Raw genomic sequence first — 19,169 nt, forward strand, 5'->3', positions numbered from 1 at the left:
TCTCACTGCATTGTGTGCTCCCTTCTGGGATTTGGAGGTGGACTAAGCCAGCCGCAGGCACACACGTATGTGGGCCATTGCAAGGGCAACCTCACTAACACAGATTAGAGACCTCCTTGTGGGAAATGCTGGAAGGACAGATTCCCAGAAAGCCGCTCTGCTCAGGTCTCTTCAAAGGCTATGCAGGTGCTTGCTATAAGCACAAGTCCTCCACACTCAGCCCACAGGATGGCAGAACAAGCCTGATTAAACCACTGCAGCTTTGGTCTCTCTTCCGTGGCAAAGCAGGATCAGGTGTGCAATTCCTTCACACGACAGGGAAGGGAAGATGGGTGCATTTGCCCTGCCAAGACCCCGGGATCTCTGTCCTGGAGGTTTGCTTTCTACATCACATGCTGACAGCTGTAGGGAGACTCACTTTCCCACCTAAGGCTGAGTGCTGCACATGTGCAGCCAGGGCCATGTTTTCAACCATGCCAGAAAGCAGAACTCAGCCACGTGTAGCCTGACCCATTTTCTGCAGAAGCTTCATGATATCACAGACTGATTTAGGGCAGTGGTGGATGTTGCTTCACCTGTACGTGGAAAGAGCAGCTCTTCTTGAGCTCTGAAGCCTGGGTACATTGGAGGGAACAATGGCATCCTAGAGCTCTTCAGCAGCCTGGCCTGAATGCTGTGCAGGCCGACTGCACGTGGCATGCTGGGCTCGGGTCTCTGGGTCTCCCTAGTACTTATGCTTGGTATTAAACAGTTCAAGCAAAAATAATGACTTTGGACCCTTGGGGAAGCCTTTCTCTTTTCTCCTTTTTCCCCCCCTTTTAAAATAAAACTGTCATCCCCAGCACACATAAGCATGTGTGTTACATTGAGAACTAAGTCCTGATTTTTTTAGTCCTTTTTACATTGAAATTGCTTAGAACCTCGTTCCTTACATCTGACTTTTTGGTGTAGGTGTGCAACATTTATTGGCACGAGCGTTTAAGCTCTCCTGTCCTGTAGAGAGGCACATAAGCTTGTACACACACACATGCTGGCATAGGCACAATGAAAAAGCTTTTGCTCCCCCACTGCTCACCTGCCAGCTGGGGTTACTAAACTTTTCCCTTGAAATAAAAATGCTGTGGAATAATAAGTCCCACCTGTCGGCCATTTCTTTCTTTCTTCTTTTTTTTTTCCAGGTCCTTCTGCTCCTTTCATCATGGCTTCATGGAAAAGCCTTGATGTGTTATAGCTGCGTGTGCTAGAGTAAAGGCCACCTCAGCTTTTCCATTATAAACCCCAGTTTTGAGGGGTTTATAAAACTCTGCTGCAAGAAGTTTGCTCCAGGGCTGCTACAAAGCAAAGCAAAGGGGCTGGAAACCAGGATGGAGTTTATTTTTTCTCCTCCTTTCTTAATTAAAATTTGGCAAGTGATTGATCCACAATGCAGGCTAATCACTCAGGGTCGTAGTTTGAAAAATACATTAACAAGAGCTGAGATGTTGAGAAGTCATTAGGGCTCAGACGGTGCCAGGAAGGATTGGAGGATTTTGTCTTAAAGTTGCCTCTTAAAAACAAAGAAATGGTGTGACGTCTGCTATAAACTGGCTAAACCAAGAAAACTCTAAAGGAAGGATTTAGGCACTTCCTGCTGTCCTGTGGGTCCTAAAAATGGGCCATTTCCAAGCTGAATATACTACCAGGCACAGAGAATAAAGAGACACACACAGAGCAACTTTGCCTATACAGTGCTACCATCAAACCTAGGCTTAAAGCTTGCCTAGTTTAGAGGCAGGAAAACCTCTAAAATGTGACAGGACCTCTGAAAGGTGACAGGAGAGACCCAAACAAAGAGCCAGCTTCTGCTAGGAGAACTGAACTCCAAGATCCAATTCCCAACAGATGCAACAGTCCCTTTCCCTCCCCTGTCTCCACTGAAGTGGCAGCTGCTTCTCTGCAAATGCTAGTTCCCAGAGAAGCAGCCATTCACTACCATTGTGGGGTTTCCACCGGTCATCAGGTAATGGGGTTGAAGCAACCAGGAGAGCAACCTTTATCACAAAGACCCCCCCAAAAGGGTGGCGATCACCCCCACAGGTTGTTGGGAGGCCAAAGCTGAAGTATGTTAATAAATAACTGGATAACCTCATAGCAGATAGAAACATCGTGAAGGATCAAGCACAGCATCGTCCATGCAGCTGCTGACCCAAAGGTCCCTATGTTGCTGGAAGCACTAAGGAATCCTCCAGAAAGATTGCTCTGTATCTGCATTGTTCTTACAAACCTACTCTAGGCCACCTGGGACATACATTATTATAGCCTAGAAAAAGCGACAAGGCTAAGAACGCAGTAATCTACCAAAGATATAAATGTGTCAACTGCAGAACATACACATCTATCGATGGATCCCCTGGAAGCACATTCTCTGTGAAGAAGGTTGTTTAGAAGTGGTATTTTCCTGCTCTTGCAGTTGTCATTTTCAAATAGGCCCAAGACAGGCAACCACAAGCCTGAGGTCAGCAAATACACACAGGAAATGCTGGATCCACTACAGGTGATGGGGAAAACTCAGCAAATGGCATCTGCCCAAATAAACCTGCCCTTTTTCAGTCCCTGCCTGTTTGCACCCACCAACAGCTCCGCCACTGACTTAGCTTCTGATGCTATTTACTTCATAAGGAAGGATATCAGGGTTTGGGAGATCACAGAACTATAGCTCAGAGAGACATCAAGAACTCACTGACCCATTCCAAAGCAAGATCACCTCACCCTGAATTACTGCTCATGGACATGCTCCAAACCTGTTCTCACACACCTCCAAGGATGGAGGCTTCAGACCTTTCCAGCAAAGCACTGCAGCAGATTGCCAATGTCTACTGTCAGAGCACTCTTCCCAGGAGAAGGAAACCATGAATATCAGTCACTAGTAGCTGAAGGACCCTCTCAAGTAATGGAGAAGAGGCAGATAAACCTCTACCAGAGGGAGATTCATCCCCCATCACCCAGTGACTCAGGGCTGCACTCCAACAGCCCACAGAGGGTATGTACCTGCTGCTAGGAGGGTTGACATTCAGGGAAATGAATCCCACCTCCTGCTGCCCAGGCTGAGCTTCCCTCCTGCAGCACCATTCCCTCTCCTGACTTGGAGGAACCTGCACATGTTTTCAGGACTTTCCAAACCGGGGAAGTCAGGGAAAGACAGGGAAGTCAATCCAGGCTGATATCCCAGTTTGTGTGTTACTTGAAGATGTCAACTAGATCTCTGCAAGCAGGAAGGATGAATGAAAAATATCACTGTGTTGAGTGCCCCAGACAACCAGCAAGCAGGGAGTAGCAAGCTCACTGGTGAGATCTGACACAGCAATACAAAACCAGCAGACAAACCCAACCAACATTTCCTGGGAACCTAGGCATGACTACATGGCATCAAGCAACACCTTCTTGTATCCCGCTCCTTGCCTCCGTTCTCTGTTTTGCCTACAACTACAGAGCTGCCCACAGTGTATACAGTGTACAGCACATCTTTAACCTGTGGCCCCTGGACCAAAGCCCTCAGGGAGAACAGTTCTGCTCACATAGCAAGTGCAAGGAGAGAAAACCATTAAACTCATCATGTCCTGATTCTGGGTGAAGGGATGGTTCCTCCCTTTTTCTCCACAGCCCTGAAGAGGACTGTCTTAGCCAAGCAGCTCCTATTGGCACTGAGGTGCTGGCTAACTCAGTCAGCACCATGATCCCAGTTCTCTTAAGCCATCTCCAGGGTCCCCTTCTGCAACCCTAGCCTTTCCTTCATGTTAATCCAACACACCAACAGGAGACAGAGATGGAGTCTCCTCTGGTGAAATGTTTCATCCCCACAACTTGAAGTCAGTTTGATGCACTGAGCTCTAACATAACGGTGCCAAAGCTAGAGAGCCCAGCAAACATTTGTAGAGTCAGTGGTTAAATACGCCTCCCCCTCTCCCTTAGGAACAGAACAGTTATAATTTGGAACTGGACATCAAGAGCCCAAAGTCCAAAAGCTTCATCTTCAGAAAGCCCAAGTGCTCTCAAGATCCAATCCTCATCAGTGCACTAGACACCACTGAAGTCAGGGGATGCCAGAGATGCTCAGATCCTCGTAGCATTGTATCGTAGAAAATGTTTAAACTTTAAGCCTTTTAAAACCCACTTCACCTCCTCTGGTCTATAGACAGAGGTGCACATCAAATTTCACCCTGTCTTCAATACCCTGCAGAGGTTTAGAAGTGCTCCCAGGCACTTCGAGCCTCCAGTTCCAAGGCCTTGTTCAATACACGGTCCTCCCTCTCCCTCTCTCTCTCTCAGACAACTCACACTCTAACTTAACATTAGATCTTGGCTGGGCACATAAACCACAGGCGCATGGGAGAAAGGGGACTTTTCACCAGCAGGGATGGCAGATCTCCAGAATGTTCAAAAGGGGCCGGAAGCCCGACACAACCCACCCGCCCCAGCTCCTATTAACTCCAACAAATTGTTTATTGCACAACAGAAGAAAAACGTTGCTCCTTTTCCCTAGCCAAGTCTTTCCATGTGTGCTGCACGCGCAGGCTCCCTCCTCCTGCCCCCGCTGGGGAGCCAGCTTTATACCCAGGGAAAGGTAACAGCGGCGATTATTACACACACTATCCCACAGCTCCTCGCTTGTTAAAAAAAAACAAGAGTCTCTTTTGTGCCCGAAATAAAAGGAGATACCTTAATTAGAACAATGCAGGTTGGTGAGCATTAAACACTGAGCCCAGCTGCTGTATGCCATTAAATTCATAAAAACGAGGAGGGGGGAAGGAGGGCAGTCTTAACGAGATTACACACATTGACTTTGATCAAGACACAAAAGCACCAAGGCGTTCCAGGGTTTTTATTGCTGTCTTCGGGCTACATTTTAATGGTTACATTAGAAACATGTGAACACAGGCTGGGAGATTTTTTTTGAGACGGGAGAGGGAGTGCAAGCATGCCTTGTGAAAAGGCCTGCTTTAATAAATTGGGGGCTGCAGGGAGAGGCTGGGGCTGGGGAACACATGAGTAGCCACTTATTAATTGCTTCCCCTATGCAAGTGCCAAGTCCTAATACGATGTCTTGCTGGACTATTCCCATCCCGCCTGCCTGGTCGGCAGAAGAGCCGTGTGTGGAAAGCACACAGCCAGCTCCATCCCCACCTTCTGCAGGGAATTCTAGAGCAGATGGCTCCCCCCCTGCAAGGGTAAATGCTAATCACTGAGTACCTGGAATGGGATTTCCCCATCCCCATGAGCAGTAGTAACCACAGTACAAGAAACAAAGGGGCCTGATTGAAGTTGAACTAAGTTGCTGCTGAGCCTAAGAACAACCTGAAATTGGTGCCACAGATTTAGAAGATGACTTGAGGCTGGTGGGAAGAGGAGAGGACAAAGACTTCAGAGTAAAGAAAATGAGGTAGAAATCAGTGTTTTATCCTCTACTATAGCACCGCTAAAGGACAAGATTACTCTTCACTTAGCAAAGGTGGCAGAGCACACATTCATCCAAACACCTCCCAGCTATGTACCCACATATGTGTCTTTTATAACATGCTGCTAAAATGTTTACAAAAGCTTGTATAATCTAAATAGTGATGGGGTGTAGCTGAAGAGCTATAAAATACAGCCCAAGGGACAGCCAAGTTATTGAGTTGCTATTAGTACTCAAGCCCACAGGCACTTCACCATCCTGGTAACTTTTCTTGGACAAGACTTTTAAAAGGCAGGATTTAAAGGAGTATGATCAGCTTAATCGTAATTCCAAGCACACAACGTGTTCTATAAAGTAGATTTTGTAATGCCTTACAGGAACAGTTTTTAGGAGTGGCATTCCCTTGCATTTTTTTGCAACCCAACACTGTATCATCTTGCTAACAGGAGATGCAGAAAGCGTAACTGACTATTTTCCACTCCTCAACCTGGGCAAAATGAAAGCTTGAAAATCAGCTGCACAGGGGACATTAAGGGCTGATTATAAAGGCCACAGTTTTAACACAGGAAAGGAAAACACTTCATTTAATAATGCCTTAAATTTTAACCTGATCTCCTTTAATACATGTATAAATTACTGCTGCACTGGGTCATCTATTCAATGTTCGAGGCAGTGCTCAGTCTTTGAAACAGAACAGCATACACCTGAAAACTGCACAGTGCTATTTCAAATAATCTGAAAAACACAGATTCATATTCATAAAAGCTCCCTTTCATACCCTGTATCCTGAAGATGATTCCCTTTGCTTCAGGGGGAATATTAGGTTTCTCAGAAGCTACCCATTCCATGAAATCTCAGTGGATTTGGCCTCCATTCTCACAGCTTTACCTTTCTGCATGGCTGTCCCAGAGGAAACTACTGTAAGACAAGGTTGTACCCAGCACAGAGCTCTTACGTGAGCAATGGCTGTCCCCACGGCAGCAGAGGAGCAAGCAAGGGGCAGGGCTACACTTTGGTCACAATGACTCCAATGAAACTCATTTAAGTCAAAGCTAGAATGGGGTTTTGAAATGCAAGGCTTGGGAAGTCTGCATGCACAGCACTCAGATTGTTTAAAATAAAGCAAAAAGCACCTTTCCCTGTAGTGATTTAAAATAAAGTATCCCAGAAGAGAGGAAAAAGCCTGTAAGACAACAAGAAAGTAGCCAAGAGCCTCACCAGAGTCCGCAGCCAGCACTCTTCACAGTGCACATGCCAGCACTGAATGGAAGTCAGGGGCATTGTGTAGGAGTCCTGAAGAGAAGAAGAAAAGGGATTATTGCCACAGCAGGGATCTACTGATCCTTTGCTCCCAACCCCATCACAATGTCCTTCTTTGTGGACAACATTGCTTTGTATTTTGTATTAAAAAAAGTAAGCTTGTGCAATACGTAAGTTTGTATTTTTGTAATGTTTGTCTAGTAGAGGCAGAAAGTCTCCTGCAGTCCCCTTTTTCTGACTTCCCAGAACTCCTGTTGGAAGTCCACAAACCACTCAAGTGGTGACCTGGCTCAGCAGAGTTATTGCAGGAGCATCTGAAGTTGCTGTGGCCACCTGCCATCACTCTCATCAGAAGGTCACAGAGCATACAAAAACCAGTGACAGGGTAAGATTAACCCTTACCACAACTCTTAATTTGGCAGGAACAGTTTCACCGCATCCTAAGAGTGCTGCTGCAACGCCAGCAGACAGGCCTTCTCTTGAGTGTTTTCTATCATTGTGAATAAACCTCTGGAAATCAGCAGCAAGCTGCTGAACCTGACACACGCACTGCACTCCCATACCTACAAGTCGAGAGCTGGGGGAGAGAGCACCATGCATCAAGCTGAAGTTGTTGAGGGAGCCCTCCACCAAGCAGAATTTTCTCCTCCTATCAGCAGGACAAAAACCTAACAGGAGATGCGAAGCTTTACAGGCTCACACCATCAGAGGGAGCTGCTGCTCTTCTTTAAGAAGGCCACAGCATCACCACAGAGCAAGCAGGACATTGACAACTTTTAAGTGCTCAGGCAACATCCCTGTTTCCAAATCACATTATGAGTCTCAGATCACAGATTCTGCTCTCTCCTATGGATGTAAATCTGTACATGCAGGAGGAGGACGCTGTTATCTGGGAGTTTTGTATAGGAAGGCTGTAAGTTGTCTCAAGTTGTGGCTTTTCTACCCCTCATACGGATGGACAGCTACAAATACCAGTGGAACAGTGTAATGCATATAGAAATTTCAATTGCTAAAATGACCCAGCACCTTCATATAAAAGGCTGATTGGTGTAAAGGGACAAAGATGAGTTCCCCCACGCTACCAAAAAAAAGGAGAAAAGCCTCTCTCCTCCTTAGCAAAGATACCAAGGCATTTCTGATTCATTACCACAAGTGGAGCGCTACTCACCATGCAAATGAGACATTTATAGCGGTCCCCACGGGAAAGCTGCCTTTCTAACTCACGGACACGAGCCTTTAACGCTTCAAATGTTGTCACTGCCGAGTCTTCTGTAATTCTACAAAAGATGATGGAGAGTGAGCATCACAGAGGACACAAGACTGGTAAGAGTTTGGGGAGAAATGGATCCCGTAACAGGTATCACACAGGAAATGGCAACATCCCAACTAATACATCCAACTTGGGGTGCAGAAGAATTCCTGGAAAGCCCAGTGTGAATTCTTTGAGGTGTCCTACTAAACACTTCCAAACACATCATGACAGAACACAAAGGTGCTGGGGTTGCCAGCTTCACAGAGAGCGAGTTTCCGCAAAACACAGATATTTAAGGAACAGATTTGTTTGGTTTTTGTTTTCTGTCTCTCATCTCCCTTAAGAGATTCCTCTAGGACCAAATGCTCTGGACAAAGTTCTGTACATTGCTCTAAAGCTGGTGAGATAACTTTCTGTAGACAATAGGAGCTGCTCTTCTCCATAGAGAATAAATGTCTTTGCTGGCCATCAACCTTGTAAAAGACAAAATCAGCTCATTACACAAGATAACACAATGCTTTTATATTACAGGAACTCCTAGCTTTTTAGGCTCCAATACTGAAAAAAAGAAGAAAACAAAGCAATGGACACTGTGCCAAAGGGGTGGCCATAAAAGCAGCTTTACGATCTCTGCTTTCCCATTTCCTAGGGTCATTTTTGATGGGCAGCATTATCTCTTTTGTCACACAGGCGCTGTGCTGAGGGCAGACAAGTGTATTTTCATGGTTCTGCAAGGCTGGTGAAAAGAGCAACTTGCCAACCTAAAAGCAAGGGCAGACAGCAATGCTTAGCAAATGAGATGCAGGGAGCAATGTAGACAAGGATGTGTCACTCCAGCATGCTGCAAAATCCCAACTTCTACAGTGCAGACAGGGAGGGACCCTCAAGCATTCCCCAGAAAAGGTTTAGAGCATTGCATTGACATTAAAGCTTTCACTCTTATGAAAAATCAAACCAGCAATTTTCATGTAAGTCAGTGAACTTCAGGCCTGTCCAAGCAGACCCAGCTCAGAAGAACCTGCAAAGTACCCTCACCACCAGGAGTTGCATCAATCACAGCATAACCCACGGTGGCACCTACACGTTCTGCCTTTTTAGAGGATGATTCATCAACAGGTGGCTAAAACATAGGTCTAGTGGAATCACTGCAACTAATAAAGTGAGCTGCAGTCTCAGTACTCCTACTGCATGCATACACTCACTCCTTTGTTCATTAGCCACTTATTGCTAGCACGCAGGGAGGAACCTGAGGTATCTCTCTTGAGGTGACTGCTGGCTTCTCCCAAGGCTCTGGAAACAGAACTAGTTAAAAACCTTGAGTGATTTTCTAATTATGACACTTCAGAAGAAACCGCAGCTGCAGGAGTGCGTCTGGTTAAGTACCAGTGTTAGAGAGCTCCTCCAAGTTCACTCCTGCCTTTGCACGCATCAGACGCTCTCTGCACGAGTTAACTGTGGGAAGATCTTCATCAGCAGATTCATTGCAAATGACAGTTGCTATGAAATGGCAACGGTTTTAAAACTGCAAAAAAGGCAAAGAAACGCACATGTCCCATGACAGACCAGTGGGTGAGGATTGCCTGGGGACAGGGACACTGTGGATTCAAGTCTGCGTATCCATAAATACTCTTTGGAGTGAAATGAAAGAGCTTCAGTAGCAGACAGTGCTCCCTGCTGTGAACCACCCACTTGCTCCTACTCATTGGTATAAATTATTACCACATCCCAGCTTGGGTTCTCCCCCTCAAGGAAGAGTTGTTAGTGTTTTCAAAGAAACTCTAAAAGGTGTCAGTTTTGTCCAAGGAAGAAACAGAACTATTTATTTATAGCTTGAAGATTATTCTTGAATGAGAAAATTGCTTCCCTTCCAGTCTGGCCCCTCAACAAGCTGAAGCTGGATGAAGGCTGCAGCTGAATTTGACTTTCTGGAATCCACTTCTTCCAGCACGAGTAAGGGCACTGGAGGTGTAAAGGCAGCGAGCGTGGCTTCTGCCAAAAGCAGGCGGCAAGCAGAACCTCAACCCTTGCTAAATTCTCTTATTACTATCTGTGGAGCTATCTGTCCTCTGAAGGGCAGGCAGCTCAGCAAGGGAAGAGTTGATTCCTTGAACAGATCCAAGCAAAGGCATATTCATCCCCAGGCCCACCCCAATAAGAGTCAAAGCTTGAAAAGGAAAAATTTGCCACTGCAACAACCAGAGGAGATAGAAAATGGCTTGTTTATAGAAGCCTAAATGGCTGACCCTCATCGGCCAATTTCGGAAAGTCTCCCAGATAATCGTACCTGTCCAGTAATAAACGAATGAATCAGAAAAGGAGGCTGAATAGAGGTATAAGCAATAATGCTCAGAGGCTGCCTGATACAATGGCCAATCAATAGGAGGGCTGTAGATCAGGGTGCTAGTTAGCTGGAAAATTACCGCACCGCTGCGTGCGTCACGCTGTAGGGATCCTGGACAATCAATGTGGGAGGTATTGATTTAGTTATTATCACTTCATACGCTCCAGACATTGTTAAATATACATTTATTAACAAGGCTGGGGTGCATTGGTAAGAGGGAGCTTTAGCCACTGCAATATCTCCCAGCACTGATCAAAGCTCAGCTGTGACAGACTTTAAACTCCATGTTCTCCCTGCTAAGTGCGCTCTCAGGACAAATCCTGACTCACAGTGCAGTGCTGAAGATGCAGCTCCTATCTCAAAAAAGAGAGGTTTTGGCCATAAGCGAGTATTTTGCACTCGAGAATTCAGGAAAGCCTCTTGGAGCAGCAGCAACGAGCGACAAGGCGGCCAAGGGTCAACTCAAAGTGAACGATAATTGCATGGTTGCTTCCAAAAAGCAGGAGGAAATGAGGTCAAGGGAAATAGGGAGAACATTAGTAAATAAAGGAAACTGGAACTACCTCCAGGGATGGAATAAAGACAAGAGTCACTTCCCATGTGTCTGGCTCCCGTGGTGGCCAGCACACTTGGGACACATGCCATTCCATTTAGCAACATTTTACCGTCAACCTGCTGCTTGTATCCTAAAGATAAGCATCGCTGAGGAGCAACTCTTCCTGCAGCAGCAATCTTGGGAACTCCCTCAGGCTTCCCTCTTGCGTGAGCATCTCCTGTGCGCTTGCCCGGACACAGCTGGAAGCAGCTTGGGCAGTATTTTTACAGGGCAATGCCAGGGTGGAGCGAGGGTCAGAAAGCCAAGCTCCATGGCCAGGGTAAGGCTGTGTACAACTTACCTTGCCAAGGGAGGCAGAGGGAATTGCAGGGAAGAAGGAACTGGCTTCCATAGCCCTGCTCTCCTCGCTATGCCTTGACCTCATGCTGAATACAGAAGGACTCTATGAACAATTTTGCGCCTCAGCGCTCTGATTTGACGTGTTTGGATAACGTCATTTATCAGCCTCCAGAGACCTGATGAGCACAACTGCTGCCAAGAGCAATGCCTGGACCCCCAGCCCTGAACTGTCTTCCCTGGCTGAGGACCTATCAACAGGGCACATTCATGCTCTATGCGCTGTGGACCTACATTACCACAAACGAGAGCATGAGCAAGAACATTTATACAAGAGCAAGAACATAAAGGGCTGGCGTCTTGCAGAGGAAGCTTGGTCCTGCACTTTTCTCTGGGCTTTGTGGTTAACTCTTCAACAACTTGGCAGTCACAGTTGAAGAAGCTGGGTACCAAGAGGCAAGTCTGCGAGATTGGGCACACAGCATGTGTTAGTTACCAGCCTTTGTGCTAAATGCATGTTTTTCCACTGTTTGCAGCATCTCCCCCTGAGCACTGAAAATAAGAACAAACTTTCCTCCCCTGAGCAAATCCTTGCTTTGTTCACGTAAAAGACCAGAAGAAGGGCATGAGAACACCCTGGGTAAGGAAAAAGCTCCGACCTGTAGCTTTGAGCTGTTAGTCAGCAACCACCTCCTGGGAAATTCCCCTGGGAATCAGCTGCCCCCCTCTTTGCAAAAGGAAAAATAGACTTTAACCCAAACACTGGTTATTTGTTAAACATTAGCATGCATGTGATCTTTGTTTCTCCAAATTAAATCGAGCAATTGCTACCCGCTGTCCCAGTGGGCAATCACAAGCAATTCCGTTAATTAAATTATCTCTGATTCTGCAGCTCTGGAATCTCTCAATTGACTAAGTCTGCGCTTTATCATCAACAAAATACTGGACGGAAAAGGAAACAAAAAAATGCTGATGTCAAAGCGATTGGCTTCAGTTAACCCTTCCCAGCTGGATATCAAGGGCTACTCAAGAAACTGTTGCACTGGAATGAGCCCAAGAGCAAGAGCCTTGCACCAGAGATACCAGTAGCAGCTGTTCACTTGTGTTCCCTTTCCTTTATGCAGAAAAAAACAAACCACCACACCATTACAGCCTCCAGCATCCTGCCTATCTGAGAGCTACAGAAAGATGCAAACTGTTCGTTGCTGAAGCAGCAGGAAAACACCTCAAAGATCTGTGGGCCCCTGCGAATGCCCCATCTTCCCTTTACCCAGATCTCTCTCGATGTACCCTGCAGTTGACAAGTCTCCATAAAACATTCCCCTTTGGTTTATTTCAACTGGATATAAATTTCCCTTTCTTCATAAATGGCCACACTGTACACAGCATTCCATAAATTTTTACAATTCCACTGTTTGTATGTACCTTGTAAAAAACGCTTAGCACTGATTAAATGCACCACCAATAAAATTTCATGGGCTACTTTTGACACTTGATATTCTGACCTTCTTCCCTCTTCCACATGTATTTATTTGTGTTTTCGTATGCCTGTAAACACAGAGTGGAAAATGTACAGTACCACGGATAAACCCGAGAGTGATGTCTTCATTTTTAAACAAAGCCTTCAGTTTTCCTTGTCTGAGGTGAAGAACCTGATCCCTGCAGAACACACATGCCTCTTCCCTGCACCAGGGCCAGAGGTCAGGTCGCTAGCAGCTTACATATCATAAATATTAGAAACAGACTGGTCGATGCTTTGAAGACAGAGTCAAACTGAAGTAAGATTCCAGGAGCAGAGAAATTGCTCCTGGCCATATCCAACCATGCCCACAGACGACAATTATCATAACCACTACTATGCTGCAGAAGAGAAAGCCTACTGCAGCCCTTGCATTGTGGGGCACAAATCTTTTAAACCTGATAAAATGATCCAAAAAATGACCCCAGCATCAGTGCTCAATCATTTAATTGCAAGCCTTCTCTCCTAACCAATTTACGTTCAGGTGAGAGGGCAACTTTTTCAGAGAAGAGGCCATGTTTTATTAGCCTGTAACATGCTGTGCATAGCTCCTGTGACACTGGTAGCACTGCAGAACGGCAGAGCATGATGCTGCTGCATTGGCTCTCACTCATACATTGCCTTCAACACAATTCCCTTGCTATCTGAGCTCTAAACACTTACTGAAAACAACCCTAAGTGTTCCCGGATAAAAACTGCTTCTGTTTTCAACCTGGTGAAAGAATCTGTCCCCTTTTTCAATTCAGCAAGCACCACCTGCGGCAAGTGCTATAGCTGACAATATGGGGAGTTTATTTTGGCAGATGTGGGTGAGCGCTACTAAAGTCAGTGGCAGATAAAGACGCAAATGCCTTCTGCACTTACCGGAATGCAAGAACATAGCATAATGCTGAAAGAAATAGTTTGCTATTAACAAGCAAAACACTTACACAGATAAGGAAGTTTTTGAAAAGAAAAGTTACAGGTGGCTTTAAAAGGAAGCAGACACAGCTCAAGCATTTTCAGTATGTCAAGTCTCTGTAAAGAAGTCCAGTGTCAGGGACCGGTGGCAGATTGACCGAAAATCACCCCAGAACATGTGGGCTACTGGACTGGCATGACGCAATGTAATTTTATTTCACTAGATGAGCTGGCTGCAGCAGAAGGGGCCAGATCCCCAGCAGCAGAAAACTGCCCAGCAAAGCTGTTTGCAATAGAGCCATGTCAAATCACACTAAGTGAAGTTTAGACCCTCAGTCTGTGAGTGGCAGTGATAAAAGCAAATCTTCTGGCAAGACATCAATGTTTTAGGAGCCGGCTTCCCCTTTATTTAGCTAAAAATCTCATTTATTTGGTTTATTTGGTTTTAGACTAACCTTCTTTAAAAAGGCTGACTTATAATCCTGTAAAACATTGTCACATGTATTGAGGAAGTTGGCAAGGATGCTAATTTATTGTCCTCTAGGAAAAAAAAAAAAGCCCTCTTTCCTTGATTAATGTATGTTTTTGTATTGTAAGATATTAAAGAATGTTGCTTCACCTGTAATTATAGAGAATAGTTTGTTTTGGCAAAGTGCCCTGGCTTCTGGTTGCCAAGCTATGAATAATGCAATGTTCCCCATTCTAATTTCCGTGTTCTAAGTTGTGAATTTGGAGTGGGGTGCATGCAAGGGCACACACACACGATGCTCTCTCAGTCATGAGCGCTTCTATTTTATACTTGCTTGCACAACTTGTTAATACTGGCATTTGCTTGCCAAATTCAGAGTTGCTTCTGAATAATTTCATCTTGATGCAAACCAAAATGTTGTCTCTTTTTTTCCCTACAGAGAAATAATTTCTCTTACATTGCATGCACTGTCACAATAACACTGAGGGGAGCTTACCGCTGCACGAAGGCATTTTAAGGGCATTTAGTAGGGACTTGGGTAAAGATTCCCCAAAGAATTTAATGACAGAAGAATTCATTATGCTTTCATATCTCCTCCGCCTCTATAACACAAAACCCAACAATGTCTTTACAGAAGCGGGAAGTGAATTCAGGCACTGGCTCTTTCTCTCTCTTTCTTGGCCCGTGTTTCGCTGGGACACATGTGCCCAGCCCCAATCAAAACAGAGACAGATGGCATGGCTGATCATTCAGAATAGAAGGAGCCTCGGAGTCAGCATGTTTAGATGCAGTTGTAGGGCTGCGCAGTATCTGCTGGCCACTGGGACTGATTTAAAAAGGCGGCTAGTGAAAGCCTGAGCTCGCGCCAAAATTCTAAATGCGCCATTTGAGCAATTATGGTTCGACATGAAAGCTGGGAGAAAGAATGCATGGGTCATTCTGATTCCGATTTAGAGATTATGTCCCCTGTTCCAAAGAGAAAACAAATGCAATCCCATTGCTTTACTGGAGCAGCTTTGGCGATAAAGGAAATAGCTATGCTACAGAAAAGTATTTTGCTGCAGCGAGGTTTTGTTGAGGCTGAGTTAGAAAATGATTCTCTGAACAAAAGTTCCTAAATAGAAATTACTGCACATCTAATATGTTAATACCTCAGCTCACTTCTCAGATGCATCCCTCATCCTGGTGACCCTAACTGTATTCCTAATAGACCTGTGAAGGTGCACCGTGGTCTCTATTGTAATACTAGTCAAGGCCACAAAAGGCAGGCAGTGGAAATGGAAAATGCAGGTTCTCACCCTGCTCAGGCACACGTGTTACAGGTTTCAGCCTACTGAAACTTGTCTTCACCCACACATAAACATGTCTAGATTATGACCACACTCCACGTATAGCTAGGCAGGTATATTTTTCTACTGGAAGACTTATGGTAGCTGTAACCTGTCATCTTGTCATGGCCTGGGATTAGTGGTAGCTTTGGTTGGATGATCAGGGCACAAAATTGTAAAATACCCCTGAAGCGAAAGAGGAATAGCAAATTCCTATGGCTAAAAGGTGTTCAGAAGGTTGGACACGCAGCTGAGTCTTGCAGCCAGCCCCTGTTCACAATGAAATGCCTTCTACTCCCATGGCCTGCATCCAAACAGTCGAAATAAACAGGAAATATCTATGCTACTACAGCAGCACTTGGATTCATCTGCAGCCTTTTAAGGGCTTTACCGTGGAGGTGATATACTTTCCAGAACTTCCATTCATGACCGCTGATTGGAGGTACCCAAGGGCAGCAAGATAACACATCCTCCAGACAGCTTCCTACAACTGCTGCTGCCGCCCTAGAACTTTTACACTGTTGCCGTTTCCTTTACAGGGAAAGAAAGGATCAGAATTGATATCATTTAAGGTAATCATGCCTTGAAAAAGAAACATGAGGCTATTAAAGGAGGCCACGGCACATTAGTATCACATAACCAATTGTGGTCCCAGAGCTGAAAGAGGAAACCAGCAATGCAGAGGAAGGACAGGTCATGAGCTGGCTATCTGAAGGAAAAGCAGGAACGCTTATGCAACTGAGTGGGAAACAGCAGACTTTCATGGACAGAAACTATCAAAAAGGAAGAAAGAAGTAGTAAATAGGATGAAGTGACTGCAGTGGGGAGCGAGTGAGGTTAAGATCAGTATCAACCGCAAAGTGAGGGCAAAAAATCAACTCGGATATTAAACTACGTTAATTACACTACTTGCTACTACACTGCTTCTGTAAAGGCAGTGCTGGGCTCTGTGTTACAGGAGAGATGAAAGCACAATGAATTCTTCTGTCATTAAGTTCTTTGGGAAATCTTTATCAAGCTCCAACCAAATGCGGCTTAAAACTCCTTCTTGCAGCAGTAAGCTCCCCGCTGTGACATTACAACTATGTGTATAAGTGTAAGAGAAATAATTACAGACTCGACAGTTGTTCCAGATATAGTTCAGTGAGATGTAATACAAACGAGGTTGGTTTTTTTATTGAGGTACTGTTTCATATTTATACTTGCTAACTATAGTCTGACAAATGCATAAACCACCAAGAGCCATAATTACAATCGTCCTGTTGTCATACAGCAGCTGGCACAGCACAAACACTTACTAAGTCTGGCCACAATAGTAAGTGCCAAAGAAAGCAGTAGCCCTATTAACGCCAGCATGCAGCCAGCCTGTGCAGCCAGTGCTGCCCTTCAACAGATGCATGAGAGCGACAGCAAACTGGCAATGGATGGGGCACAACATGATCCCTTTTCTGCTCTTCAAAGGAACATTTCCATACAAACAGGGGATGCAGCCTATGTAAAAGTAATTGTTACTGTCCTCTTGAGAGCGTCTGGGCACCATACAAACATGGGTAAGGGATGTGAATACACAGTCACATCCTCAAAATATTTTCAGAAGGAACACAGCAAGATCTACAATGCTCCATCAGAGACGTTGTTAAACACAACAGGCTAATTTCAGGGACAAGTCCTCTCTCTGACAAGCTGCTCACATATCTAAGGGCAAAATTCGTCTGCTAGAAGGCAGCCTGTTTGTGTTTTATAAGCTAAAGTTTCTCTTACCTATGGAATAACTCCAGTATTTCACAGAGAATCATCATCCATCTAACTGAAGTACCCTCTAACAGACCATCAGCCTCATATCCCCTTTGAAATAGCACAGCTGAGCACTTGCTGGGCCACGATTTATTTTTTACCTTCTAAGACATCTTGCTAACTCTATAGCTCAATAGTGACAGTCGAATTTCACACTGCGATAGCCCCCCATCGATTTTTCATTCCCAGGAAGCAACTCCACAAATTAAAGTTAACAGCATTTCTGAAACTAAGGTAAAAAACAAAAGGTAAAAAGAAACGAGGCAGGGAAAGAGACACAAATGGAAAGATGGCTAAACTGTGCCCCCAGCATTGGAATGAAATTTCTTCCTAGGGTTTTCACCAGTTATGCGACAGGATGCTAATGCCCCCGAAGCCAAGCAGCCACCCTGTGTTTGCAGAGGATTCAGCTTCAAAACACCACAGGTTCAACGGACTGAAGAGTATATATGAGAATTTAAAAACCTATGGAAAACTGCCCCAAGGCATGAGAATTAGACCTACCCTTTGGACACAGCTGCACTGAACAGGGATACCACCTTCCCCCATGTCTAAGTTCATACAGTCAGCCTGCCTCACTGAGCTTCGTCATTCGCTAGCCTGTGATGAATCACAACACTGATACAATTTCAGCTGGTGCACTGGTAATAATGGTTGAGACCATCATTGGCACAAGCAAATTCTACCGCACAGTTAAAAGAGGGAGCGGAATAAAGAAACACAGCCCAGCACTTTGCTCTCCACCACCACAATACAGGGGATGAAGTAACACCACAGTCGCACTTCATAAAGAAACGGAGCATCTGCCTATGCACCCTTTCAACACTGAATACCAGTATCCATTACAAGCATGTATTACACACTAGTGAATTACTGAACGGAAGGAGTAAAACCTAGTAAAGACAACAATCTGGACACAAGCAGCACAGCTTAGCAGTGCTTTCTCAGCCTGGCTCTGACAGTCCCTTGTTTCAGCTCAGCTTCCTGGATCCTGTCTCAAGTTTACATGGGCTGATGTAGGACTGGACACACCAGGAGAATGCTCTCTCTCAGCAGAGCACAAAGGGTTAGTTCATTTATGACCCAAGTTAATTTTTAAATTCTATCTTTGCTGTATGACATTCTTGCCTCCCACCAAAGCCTATTAATGGTGTGACACTATGGCGAAGGGCTAAGAAGCTCTTATCCTCTCGTGTCAATTCACAACAGCTTCTGTTTCCATCTGACACACCAGCTTAAGCGTGGCTCCTTCCCTTTCAGGCCTCTGCTAATCCTCTGGCTTCACACTTACTCTGCTCCTATGACCTGTCTGCCCAGGAGGAGGGTTCCCAGGACAGACACTGCTGCCTCCCTGACTGCTCTCACATGCCTGACTCTTTGCACAAGGACCCCGAACCAAACTTTGTGTCATTTTAACTGATGCTCCTTCCTGTGCTGCCACACCAGAGCCCTTCTGGAGCTGATGCCTTCAGAACAGCTGGATTGAAAAGAGGTAAGATGGGAGGGAAGGGGAGGAAAGAGGAGGCAAGAAAAATAAAACAAATACAATTTTTTTTTGTCTCTAAACCCCTCTTTTTAACCCAACAAGCGTCTCATCCAATGAAGCATGATGAGCATGAAGTGTTATATAAAGAAGATAATTATAAAGGGATTTAATGCTTGGCAGGCTCGTATTGAAGGTTTATAGCAGAGGTAGCATACTCACTTAACCAGCCTTGTGTCCGGGTTTGCTATTATGCGGGTGGTGCGGCTGGGGCCAAGCGGAATCAGAAACAAGATTTGTTTTAAGGAAAAAAAAAAAAAAAAGAAGAGCACAGCCCCCTTCCCACCGAGGATGGCAGCTCCAGTCCCACCTCCTTCCACTTCTGTCCCATCCCTGATTAATGATGTTGTCTGCCTGATTTATGACCCACCCCAACAGATTAGAGTTTCCCTCTTCAACCTCCCCCCGCCTTTCACCCCTCCCAGAAGGCACAGCCACAC

General features: G+C 45.3%; 1 protein-coding gene across 4 annotated transcripts in view; it reads right to left on the reverse strand.

Annotated features, from left to right (window-relative positions):
* RNF220 (ring finger protein 220) overlaps window positions 1-19,169 on the reverse strand; it is a gene marked incomplete at its 5' end in the record, with an annotated part of 217,980 nt that overhangs the window by 5,699 nt on the left and 193,112 nt on the right. For all 4 annotated transcript variants that reach the window (XM_080623510.1, XM_080623508.1, XM_080623507.1 and 1 more), the window contains 2 exons: window positions 6,650-6,724; window positions 7,860-7,968. In XM_080623510.1, coding sequence (XP_080479636.1) covers window positions 6,650-6,724; window positions 7,860-7,968 — 184 coding nt within the window. The remainder of the gene's footprint in view (window positions 1-6,649; window positions 6,725-7,859; window positions 7,969-19,169) is intronic.

The sequence above is a fragment of the Psittacula echo genome (genome assembly GCF_963264785.1).
Source record: "Psittacula echo genome assembly, chromosome: 7".
Lineage (NCBI taxonomy): Eukaryota > Metazoa > Chordata > Aves > Psittaciformes > Psittacidae > Psittacula > Psittacula echo.